The following is a 12,920-nucleotide window of genomic DNA, read 5'->3' as shown; positions in this document are numbered from 1 at the left end:
GCATTTTTATGCTTAGCTAGTCTCAGCCTCAGACGTCATCTAATATTGAATTGCAAACTGGTCTGTTATTGTAGGGACATTGACTTCATTTTCACGCCCCTACACATGACACTAAACAAAATTAACTACGATCGTTTGCTTTACATGTCAATCAGACAATCTCTTCACTGGTGCTTGACCAATGAAAGCTGCTATGTAGTCCAGACCTTCTGCCGTCAATCTGAAGGTCACGCTATGTGAGACAAAGTTTAGCCTACATTATTGCTGCATTCCAACCTGGACAAATCCGCTTCTGAGCTGTACTTTGGTGTGAGAACATTCATGAAGGATCATTCCAAACCGAAGTGGCCCTTTGAATGAAGGACACTTATGGACACTTGCTCCCATGATTCTTTACGCAGGTCTAATTGTGCAATAACCGCAGCTCCTTAATTGGCAGGAGAAACACACCCCTGGAGGATTAGATCATGAGGATGAGTCCTTCAGAATGGAACTGTGTCTCATTTTGAAGCCTGCAGCCTCTGGACACAACACTGTGTCCTAATGCTGTGACACGCAATAAAAAGTGTCCTTTCCATGTTCGTGTTTTTGTTCTAGCCAGCCATGACAGCAATACGTGATAGATTCTACTAACTTTCTTTTTTTATTTCTGTGACATTGCAGCTGAAACAACAGCATATGATAATCTCAGTTACTGATTATGTGCTTTAGTTAGTGTTAAAAGTGTTTAATGCTTGTTTAAATTAATGATGTCCGATTCTTGAACAATCATTCATTATTAACAGCCAGGAACCATTTGAAATGATGCACAATATTGAAACAAATCAAACTTTAGTTCCAGGTGGATGGTGCAAGATGCACAGCCAAAGTAGCGCACAAGAACCATATGAGCCAGTTCAACTAAATGTTTTTTTTTTTTAATCGGTTCATTGAAATGAACTTTCCAAAAGAACTGGTTCGCTGAAATGATTCGGTTTTTCATTTAGTGTGAACTTTAATACTAAAAGTGACAGGATATTTTGCCTCTGATCTTGAAAATAAAAGGAAAATAAATTAAAATTAGTAAATTAGTTTAATATTAGTTTAAAATAGATAATATACTTATCCAGAGAGAAAGCCCGCCCACACACTCATCTGATTGGCTTTTTGACAATCTTTTCTTTTTTTGACAATACTAGACCTTGAGCATTATTCACATTCAGAGTATGGTGTAGAGTTGCCAAAATATTCTGCTTGACATCTTTAGTGTTCCACTGAAGAAAGACAGTCACATAGTTTTGGAAAAATATGAAAGTAGAAACTAATGACAGAATTTTCATTTTTGCATGAGCTATTCCCATAGATGTATCTGGTCATTTACAGTATATGTAGAATTAAATCTATCCCATAAATCCAACTCAACATGTCTCTCTAAGGCTAAGCTATGCAGCTATCAATTACTTCCATCAAATAAGCAATCAAGAAATAAAGGGGGTCTGAGATTGTGTGGGTAATATTTATGCTCTTCATAGGTTATGCTGTTTTCTGCTGAATATGGGCATTAGCCATGCAAAACCTTCAAACAGGCGCCAAGGTCAGGCTGTTGTCATGTCATGCTTCTGTAATATAAGAATGATGTGATTGGCTGCTACGGTAGAGGGAGATATGTCAATAAAGATGGCTCAGTGAGAGGCGGTGGAGTTTATAAAAGGGGGTGGAGCTACATAACTAAGATATTGTTGGTTGAATTCTTTACTATTATGTGTAACATTTTCAAGTATAACTAATGCCAGAAAAGACCAGCAAAAACAGCAGCCCAGCTGAATAGGGAAGCTCTGGAGATCGGAGCGTTCCCTCTGTCCACTAGATGGCAGAAGCACTTGGATCGTATCCTCGCCGTTTGACGTTTCTTGTTGTTTGGAAGAAGAGGAAAGAGAAAAGTTATTGGGAAACAAAACACAAATCATCATAACTGAGACTCTGTTTCAGCTCCACGGCATTCAAATAAGGGAAATGAAATTCTACAATCTAACGTAATATCTACACATGCTCTCCAATGGCTATAATCTGTTGCTTATGTACTGAAGTTGTTTACACATTGTGGAACTGAAGCAGAACGATCTACAGAGAACAGCTCTGTCGCCATGCCTTACATCAGCGGACAAGGACAAGGGCGATTGACTGGCAATGGGCTATTTCAGTGGAAATGGACTGCTTCAAAAAGAACAGACCACACTCAGTGAACACGTGATCTTTTGATGGGGTGTAGGTCTTAAGGGCGTTCACACTGACAGCAATTTAAGCAACATGAAATCCTAAATTTTCATGAGACTTGAAGATTTTAAGAGGCATGAGTAATAATATAACAAGTGTCCAAGATAAAGAAAAGACACTACACCAATGCAACATCACTCGCCAAGATGGCACAACTACAACCTTACAGGTTATATGTTTGGATACCTGTCTTGTGTGTATGTTTGTTTGTATTTACAGGTGTAGCACCGTGGTAATTTGAGGCAGGACAGTTCGTTCCTTTGTATGTCTCCACATATGGCAGAATGACAATAAAGTTCACTGGACTTAAATTTATTGAATCCAAAATAGTGTGTGCTGTAATTATCAAGCAAAAAGTAATTTAGTTAACATTTGTTAACATTAGTTAAATACATTATCAATCATGGACTAACAATGAAAAATACACAGGCTATAGCATTATTAATCTTAGTTCATGTTAAATTAAACAAGTTGTATCTGTTAATATTAATTAATGGACCTGGGTTAACACAAACTAACAATGAGAAAATGTGTTTTTATTAACTATCAAAAAGTTAATAAATAAGTAACAGCTAGTGTATTGCTTATTGTTAGTTAATATCACTTATATTAATGCTTTAACGTTAATGGCAATTTAAGTGATAAAACATTTTCCTTACACTTTGAATACATGTGAGTGCACACATTGCAATAACCATTATGCTGTTTTTAAATATAGTTTTATAAAGTCATACATGTCTTTAAGTTCGTTTTTTTTTGGTCGCACCACATGACATCTTACAATATGCTATCTTTGCCTAAATTATCTGATATTTTACCAAACTTACTGACACTGAACAGTCATGAGGGTCTGCGAGGGTCTCTATCATTTCCTGTTTTTTTCCCCCCTGCATGTAGGTTTTACTGTTATGATGGGGTAGATAATTCAGTTTTTTTTCATATCAGAACAGTTGCTGACATTTTTTACTTATGCCAAAAAATTAAAAATGAATTAAAAACATGCTCATCATAGAAGTGTCTATTTAAGTCAATGTATGCATGTATGAATTGCATTCATGGTATTTTTGAATATATTTTTGGATCTGGACAAACAAATGAGCACAATGTCATAGACCCAACTATCAAAGGGTGTAAATCGAACATGATCCACCTCTTATACAGTCAAAGCAGAAACATCTACTAGCTGTACTACAAACTGACAACCTCCAGTTAACCACTGTCAGTGTGAACAACCCTTCAGATGACATCATTGATTATGAAATGATGCATTTCCTGCACACCACCATGCAGATGGGATAACTGTGTGAAAGAGTGAAATGCCAGCATTTCTGGACGTGGACATGCAGACCAGTGCCAGTGAGAGCTGTCTGTACCAGGTGTGTTTGCCAGCCAGCACCTCCACAAGCAGACAGGAAGTGAAGAGCACATGTCATGTCACAAAGGCCTCTTGAGTTTACACAGGACTGAAAGAGAGCGGAAGGGTTATGATGGTGTCTCGCCACACTCCTCTGTTACTTACGCCAACACACTTACTCACTTAAAAAAATAGTGCACTCAAAAAAGAAAATTCATTCATCATTTACTCATCCTCCAAACCTGGATAACTTTCTTTTTGCCCATCAAGCAATAATGATCCAAAACTCTGAAACTGCAAATATTAAGTAATTAATTTTGTCAACATACTTATACATACAACATACAACATTACTTTCACGTTTGACAGCTAACTGAATCCAGTCTGACTGAAATGTGACCCAATGTCACATTGGATGCATCTCAATCATAAGGTAAAAGATTGTAATCAAATCACTAAACTAAAAAGAGCACTCTGGCATTCTGCTAGACATCTGCTTGTGCTTCACATATGAAAGAAAAGTTGAAACAACAAGAGAGTAAGTCAATTCTGACAGTAAGTAAATTCTGTAAGTAAATCCTTTAAAACGGTTCATTGTAGAAGGTTAAGAAACCAGTCAAAATGTATGCATAGATATCTATAGCTGTGGCCAAAGGTTTTGAGAATGACACAAATATTCATTTTCACAAAGTCTGCTGCTTCAGTGTTTTTAGATATTTTTGTCAGATGTTACTAAGGTATACTGAAGTATAATTACAAGCATTTCATAAGTGTCAATGGCTTTTATTGACAATTACATTAAGTTTATACAAAGACTCAATATTTGCAGTGTTTACCCTTCTTTTTCAAGACCTCTGCAATTCGCCGTGGCATGCTATCAATCAGCGTCTGGGCCACATCCTGACTGATGGCAGCCCGTTCTTGCATAATCAATGCTTGGACTTTGTCAGAATTTGTGGGTTTTTGTTTGTCCACCTGACTCTTAAAGATTGACCACAAGTTCTCAATGGGATGAAGTTTTGGGATTTTTCCAGGACATGGACCCAAAATTTAAATGTTTTGTTCCCCGAGCCACTTAGTTATCACTTTTGCCTTATGGCAAGGTGCCCCATCATGCTGGAAAAGGCATTGTTCGTCACCAAACTGTTCTTGGATGGTTGGGAGAAGTTGCTCTCGGAGGATGTTTTTGTGTCATTCTCAAAACGTTTATCTCCTAAAGTTGATTCAGCTGTGGGATCGGGGCACTACCAGTACAGAGCTTGCTCAGGAATGGCAGCAGGCAGGTGTGAGAGCATCTGCACGCACAGTGAGGCGAGGACTTTGAGGATGATGTCAAGAAGGGCAGCAAAAAAGCCACTTTTCTCCAGGAAAAACATCAGGGAAAGACTGACATTCAGCAAAAGGTACAGAGATTGCACTGCTGAGGACTGGGGTGAAGTATTTTTCTCTGAAGTCATTTCCCTTTCCGATTGTTTGGGGCATCCGGAAAAAAAAAATTGTCTGGAGAAGTAAAGGTGAGTGCTACCATCTGTCCTGTGTCATGCCAACAGTAAAGCATCCTGAGGCCATTCATGTGTGGGGTTGCTTCTCAGCCAAGGAAGTGGGCTCACTCACAATTTACCCTAAGAACACAGCCATGAATAAAGAATGGTACAAAAACATCCTCCAAGAGCAACTTCTCCCAACCATCCAAGAACAGTTTGGTGATGAACAATGCCTTGCATGATGGAGTGCATTGCCATAAGGCAAAATTGATAACTAGGTGGCTTGGGGGAGCAAAACATCAAAATTTTGGGTCCATGGCCAGGAAACTCCCCAGACCTTAATCCCATTGAGAACTTGTGGTCAATCCTCAAGAGGCAGGTGGACAAACAAAAACCCACAAATTCTGACAAACTCCAAGCACTGATTATGCAAGAATGGGTTGCCATCAGTCAGGATGTGGCCCAGAAGTTGATTGACACCATGTCAGGACAAATTGCAGAAGAGGTCTAGAAAAAGTAGTCTTTGCATAAACTTAATGTAATTGTCAATAAATGCCTTTGACACTTATGAAATGCTTGTAATTATACTTCAGTATACCATAGTAACATCTGACAAAAAGATCTAAAAACACTGAAGTAGCAGATTTTGTAAAAATGAATATTTGTGTCACTCAAAACTTGGCCATGGCTGTATACTAGATACCGCATTAGACTGCTCCAGACACCTCCAAGTGTCCACTGTCTTGGAACGGTCAACATTTCAGATACTGTTCATCAGTCACATTAAAAAGCTATTTTTGAAAATGGCACAGGATCCCTTGTGAAAAAGAAGTGCATGTATTTGTATTGAATGTGCACTTTCTGTACTTATATTTGTAAAATACGTTTGTAAAATACTGTACTTTAAAAAATGCAGTCAAATTTTTAAATGTAAATTTTAATTTTTAAATATTTGTTTTAATAATCTTTTGTCATGCTTTAAAGTACACTTATTTTGATGACTAACATGGTTGTTTGTATATTCAGCAGTACTTTGTATATATATACAGTAAGATAACAGAAGTAATAATGTACTTTAGAGGGTGAAAAAAGTTTCAGCTAATTGTATTTAATATTAATTAAAACTAATACATTTTAATTTAATTACAATTAACATGCTATTAAGTGTCTAAACACTGCATTCAGTTTGCAGTAAAGTATAATCTTATAGTATATTCGTTTTCATATATTCTTATATTTATTTCAGTTGTTATGTATATAATTAATTCAGTAATTACTAGGTTGCAGACTCAGACTTGATCTCACATGTTTAAAAACGGGCTTTGACTGTACCAACACGGCGGATGGCTTATGTATAGCAGCCTATACGAACAGCTGCTAATGCGGTATATAGTTGTATGACTGATTGTGTAAAATGAGTTGTTGTTATGTTTAAGTCCATAAATTACTACAGTAGAATACTGTGGCTGAAATTAACTGTACATTTAATTGCACAGACCATTGAATACAATTCACTAAACTATTGTCTGAACGATTTAAATCTGTTAGCTTCAGTTGATTCTAAACTATCTATTCACAAACATTTTCTGCACCATGTAGATTCAGCCTCTCCGGCTTGTGTCTGTGAGGCTTGCGGCTGTTGAATGACAACTGAGGTTGTGTGTCATTTTAACATGCAGGTCAGGATTTCAGCTGGGCCCTTCAAGCTGGTTTGAGGTTCTGCTGCAGCGACTCTTGCAGACCAGTATTTTAGAGCGTTTCTTTCCTGGTAAAGCGTCTGCAGCAGAAACCCAGACCGTGGCGAGTGTAAGCTGCAGGTATAGTGTTGCCTGTAGTTAGAGCGAAGAGACATGCAGACCGGTGCTTACTTAAACCCCCAGCCCGTTCCACCCAGGACTATAGCTGCCACCAGGATGGCCCCTGCGATCGACCCTATGATGAGATTGGTGGCACTAGGACCTGTTTGGGCAAGTGTGGGAAAATGGGACATGAGCTTTGATTCACTAGAACTCTAAATTTCGGTTCCTGCAAAACCAATAGTGTCTTTACAAGATCTAGCATTTTTATGCCACCTTTAAAAGTTTCAAATTTCCATACTGGCATTCAGCCTGCATGTGAAAAAGTAATAAACTGTGATCGATCATTTCACACGCTGGCCAAAAAATCTCATCCTGTCTAAGCCAATATGAGATGGAAAAAGTTACCTGAAATGAGTTCTGGATTGCACCACATTGTTAAAGAAGTTATAAAAGTTCAATACAAAGGCAAAAAAAACTAAACATAAATAATGATAATAATAAAAAAAATCTACATTGATATACTCACGTTTTCATCCTCCCATTGTGATTTTAGGAACTGTGTATTAACTATTATATTCGAAAAAGTTTCACTGCAGTGGATAAAAAACAGCTAAAATTAACAATTATATTAGTATGTTGTTTTTTAAAGAAATTAATATTTTATTCAGGAATGCTGCTTTAAATTGCTCAAATGTGACAGTAAAGACATTGTTCACACCAAGGATGATGACTATAACTAGAAAACTGTTATAATCGTTCTAATTTGATTAGAATACTGAAGTCCACACATTTCCATGATGAAAGAATATTGCTGAAATCACTTTAAACGAGCTCAAGCTCTTAAAGAATTTAAAGTGGTGAGAGACAAAACTGCAGCACACTCTTATAATAAACAGAGCATTGTCATCCATTGCGCACGCTAATATTGTTATCATTAGAGTTAGTGTTCTTGGTGTGAATGGGCCTTTACAAAAGATTTCTATTTCAAATATGCTTCTTCTATTGAGCTGTCTATTCATCAGAAAATCATGAAAAATGTATCATGGTTTACAGAAAAAAAATTAAGCAGCTTTCAACATTGATCTGAAATGTTTCTTGAGCAGCAAATCAGCGTTCCTGGTCTCATGATGAAAATGTACCTCTGAAATACATACTGCCATGTACGTTCCGTAACATATTTGATGTGAAATGTCCACTGGGTGCCGGTAAAAAGGAGTGTTCAGTTTTTTCCCTGGAACAGATGAACGCATCTGTGGTACGTTTTATGTAATGTTGGTTTTGTATATGCCACTTCAATTCTGACATGAAATGTCCATTGAGTGGCGCTATAAGTCTAATGCCCCGAGACGTTTTAAAATAATGTACTATCTGCACTACACCTAAACCTACCCGATAGTATGAACAAAAGCAAGTGTGACGTAAAACCCAGTTGCAAGCATGCTGGCTTGTTTTTCGATCGGTCATCTTTCAGCTTTTTCATCGTGAGTCATGTTTGTGTTTGTGCCCAAGGATTCCACATCCTATAAGCCCAATTCTGTGCCGGCTGAGCTACAGAGCAAGCTTGTTATGTCTGGAAAGTGAAATATATTGAGCTGTGATCATAACTGTGAACAAAAAAGATTAAAAAAGCCAACAGTTTTACTGCCTCTACTGTTTCTTTTGGAAACTGCAGTGATATGTACTTATTGATACGTATTTAGTGTCTTGCAGAAAAGTACCCAGAAGTGCGTTTTCGTCATGAGATTTCTGAAGGATCATGTGACCCTGAAGACTGGAGTAATGCTGCTAAAAAGTGTGTTTTTAATGAATGTGTGTGTAAATCATTCAGATAAATCCATTCAAAATATCAAGAGATTTCACCATGTTTTAAACTGAAATCTCTTCTGGTGTTGTATGAAGAAGCTCCACTCTCTATTTATGTGTTTGTATCTGTGTTAGTGTCAGAGCAAAGCCACAAACCTTTGGGTTCGTCATCTTCAGCAGGGGGAGGTTTTTTTGGAGGGTCAGGCATACTGCAATCTGTCCCCGCCCACGTTGTGTCACATGTACATGTCGCCTCATTACTGCACACCTGTTTAAATTTAGAATGGCCAAAAAACTTATCATAATAGATAATAGTATAATGAGAAATGGAGGCTCATACAGAATAAGCGAGAAAACCTCAATATGGCATGTACTGTATTCTGTGTGTGCAGTCAGGCTTGTCTCACCCCGTGACTGGAACAGACGTTTCGGTTGGGTCCGGTGGGACAGGAGCTCAGGTTCAGATACTGAATAGGGAGACACTTCCTGTCCAGACACATCATAGACGGACCGCATGGAGTTCCATCCTCAACATACCCGAGATCAGTCTGATCATCCAGCAAGACGTGACCACCGCTGCGAAAACAGTGTGTGATTGTGTTCAGATCGGAGCCGTGTGATACTACCAGCATATCATACATGATAATCAGCATTATATATTTGTCTCTGTGTGTCTCACCTGCAGTCGATCAGTCTGCCCTGATGGTTGAAATTTGTGGGAGTGACTTCTCCTTTTATAGTTCCAATCCGTGGGATTCTGCCAGTGTTAGTGCACAGCAGATATCCACAAAACACATCACTGCAATAGAGACAGCACAAAAATCACAGTGACTCCAGAACATCCCCAGCGGCCACAAGAGATTTCTTTTTTCCTTTTCTTTAATGTGTTATGTAACTGTTTGTGCATGTATAAGTTCTGCAGAGTCACAAAGCTCAAAGTCTACCACAAAAGGATTTATTTTATCTAGAAGAGAAGGCTGATCCAGACCGGGTTAAAACACCTCATTAAAACACACCCCCACATGTCTACGTCACGATGTGGAAACATTGGCGTAATGCCACACAAATGTTCACGCAAAGAAAGGCGGTGTGGTTTTAGTAACTGCAGTAGAGTTGATGCAGCCATGTCAGGGAGACACTGTGTTTCTATGCGAAAGCAAAAGCACTTTATTTGGCCTTCCGAAAGCAATTAGGAATCATTGGTTAAGATGTGTTTACAACAGAACAGCACAACCCAAATGTTCGAATTTGTGCAACGCATTTTATGGACGACAGTTTTGTGAACCTAGGAGAGTACAAGGCTGGCTGTGCACAAAGGCTATTTCTGAAAAAAAAGGGTAAATTCCGACTTTGCTATGACAATCTGGCGCTTCTGAATCAGTGACTGTACATATGTTTTGTTATTAGTTTTAGTATTTGCTATGGACTGTTCAAATGTGGCGTTTTGTGCAGTGTAGAGTAACGCGTCGTGTGTGTGTGTGTGTGCGTGAGAGAGAGAGAGACAGGGTCACAAAACAGTGGGGTCAGCTGTCTTAACCGCGGCATGTGTACTGCAAACACATATGAGCATCATCACTGTGTCTGTCACGACTCTGTTCCCCTTTCGGGCTTGAACTGATGGTAATACCAAGGACATTATTATCTGTCTTAACTTTATATTTATTTTGAAAGCTGAAGCTCACGATAATGGTAAGGGGTGTTACATTTCCGACTCGCGCTTGTGGTGTTCGGCCAATCACAATGCACTGTTTCAGCTGGCCAATCAGAGCAGACTGCACTTGTTGGAAGGAGAGGCTTTGTAGAAAAAGACACGTTAGAGAGAGGCGGGGCATAGAGGAATTACATTAATGTACAGTATTTGAAAAATTATGTGTTTTTTGAACATTAAAGCATGTCAACATCTGTTATACCAAATACACAAAATAATGATCTTTAAAATAACATCATATGACCCCTTTAAATGTTTTTAACACAATCATTTTTAACACATTCACAATATTTGATAATACCGTTTGATTCTGCTTCCTAAAGACTGTCTAAACTGAACAACACATCAGTTGATTTTATTATAATGACACTGCTAGCTTTTAGCAGAAAGAAAGAAATATGCATATAACAGTGTTAACAAATACAAAAATACAAAAAATGTTTGTTTTTCCATACAAATAGATATTACCAATCATGTTATCCAGCACTATCCAATTACTATCCCTTTAAAATGAAAGTGAATAAATAAGCTCTGATGATCTGTAGAGTTTTGTAGAAAGCTAAAGTTTTAAAAAGGTCTCAGGCATTGGTTTAAGCTCTAATTTGTATTTGCAACCATTTTAACCAGTAACCATAAGTAATAAACTTTAGAGTGTTTGCTCTACTGTTTGTGCTGCAGAAATGAATCATACTTCATTGCAGCTTGAGGAGAGATGTGCCATTACTTGTCTAAGCAATCAGATGATTTTTTCCAAGTAAAAAAGGGTGAAAAATCACTAGAACATGAGACATATCTAGATCAGAATATCATAGTGATTGCTGGGATCTTTTTGACTTGGGCCTGTAAGCTACCGCCCACAGTGTAATAGCATTGAAGTGTTGAGTTTTACATGCTTTGTAACTCACTGCTTACTGCACTGGATCCATTTGTCTCCGTCTTGGCCGCAGTTGCCCTTCTCTGAGCCCTCTGTGTTCAGCTTCTCATAACAGAACTTCTCCGAACTCGCAGCCTCTGAATGAAAACAGACAAAAAGACTGAAAGTGGGAGACAAAGGTGAGACCTAAGGATATATACAATTGCTTAAATACTGGTAGTTTACAGTATTGGCTTTATTTTTAATATAAGAGTGGGTGTGGCCATTTGTAACTTGAATGTGCGAGGCTTCAGGTGTCAATTGCTTCCAGTTATGTTAGCTGTACTGTACAGCTGTCCTTTATGCCATTTGATGCTGCAGAGTAGTATTTGTTACATTAATTCATTATCACACTCATAAACATACTGGTTTGTAGTGCAAATAGTTTTACTGCACTGTTATTCTTCTAGTTATCAACCTATAGCAGCTAATGAAACTGAAATGCTGATGAAACAAAAATGAGATGGAGAACAAGATGCCCTTACAGTTTAATAGTAATGACTTGAATTTCTTCACTGATAAAATAGACAGCATCAGAAATACAATAACAAATATAGCTGCAAGCAGCAATAACTGGGGTTCGATCCTTATGCTTTTAGGGTTTAGGCCATTTTTTTGATAATTATTGATCGAGAGTCCAGAGATTACAGCAGTGGTTTGATCGAGATTGAGTAAAAAACCTAGGACTAGTTCGCAAAAGTAGGTTTTGTGAATATTTAATGAACGATTTGATTGACAGCATTAGACATATTCTACAATTTGAGGTCATTTTCTGTACAAATATTGTTTTTGAAGGCTTTTTTAAACTGTTATAGCATCACCTATGGCCCGAACTCCATGACACTTTGCATGCTTGTTAAGAGTCATATGACACATGATTTCACCTAGTTTCGTAAAGTTTTGAGTTTTCATTTAGGTTTTATAGGCGTTTGGGTATATGTGGCCCTTATTAAATGAGCCCATTGTAGCTAAGCAAAGGACAAAATTCAAAAATGTTTTGATAATTATTGATCTAGAGCGGTGGTTTTCAAACCTGTTCTACAAGTACCCCTGCCCTGCACATTTTGTATGTCTCCCTTATCAGACACACCTGATTAATCTCATCAGCTCGTTAGTAGAGACTGCAAGACCTGAATCAGGTGTGTCTGATAAGGGAGAAATACAAATTTGCAGGGCAGGGGTGCTTGTAGGACAGGTTTGAAAAACACTGATATAGAGAGTCCAGAGAATTGCGCTACAGTGGTTTGATTGAGATTGAGCGAAAAACCAGGGACTAGTTCGCAAAAGGTTTTTCACATATTTGTGAATAATTAATGAATGATTTGATTTACAGCAAAAGTTCTTGAGGCAAAGTCGTGCATTAGGAGGATATCTATCATATGATATGCATATTGTGTGGATGTGAAATACCACGTGAATACAGAGCCAAATTTTGTTAGCGCCAACTAGTGGCCGATTTCTTTCAAACTTCTTACACAGTTTAAGGGCCATGAGTTGAACATGCCCACCGAGTTTCGTTCAGATTGACATCCATTAACCTTGTCTAATAGGTGCTCAAACCTCATTGGCCGATGGCGGCCATGTTTTTTGAGATACACCAATGTCC

The 12,920-nt window shown here is 38.0% G+C and overlaps 1 protein-coding gene across 1 annotated transcript in view; it reads right to left on the bottom strand.

Annotated features, from left to right (window-relative positions):
- Positions 1-1,842: 1,842 nt before the first annotated feature.
- The window catches only part of LOC306875700 (disintegrin and metalloproteinase domain-containing protein 23-like), a gene marked incomplete at both ends in the record, with an annotated part of 36,004 nt that continues 24,926 nt past the window's right edge, over positions 1,843-12,920 (bottom strand). Inside the window, 6 exons of the mRNA XM_079426401.1 lie at positions 1,843-1,888; positions 6,960-7,050; positions 8,850-8,961; positions 9,101-9,269; positions 9,373-9,492; positions 11,307-11,412. Of these exons, the coding sequence (XP_079282527.1) occupies positions 1,843-1,888; positions 6,960-7,050; positions 8,850-8,961; positions 9,101-9,269; positions 9,373-9,492; positions 11,307-11,412 (644 nt within the window). The remainder of the gene's footprint in view (positions 1,889-6,959; positions 7,051-8,849; positions 8,962-9,100; positions 9,270-9,372; positions 9,493-11,306; positions 11,413-12,920) is intronic.

This window comes from Barbus barbus (assembly GCF_936440315.1).
Source record: "Barbus barbus genome assembly, chromosome: 10".
Lineage (NCBI taxonomy): Eukaryota > Metazoa > Chordata > Actinopteri > Cypriniformes > Cyprinidae > Barbus > Barbus barbus.
This window is presented reverse-complemented; position numbering and strand designations above follow the sequence as displayed.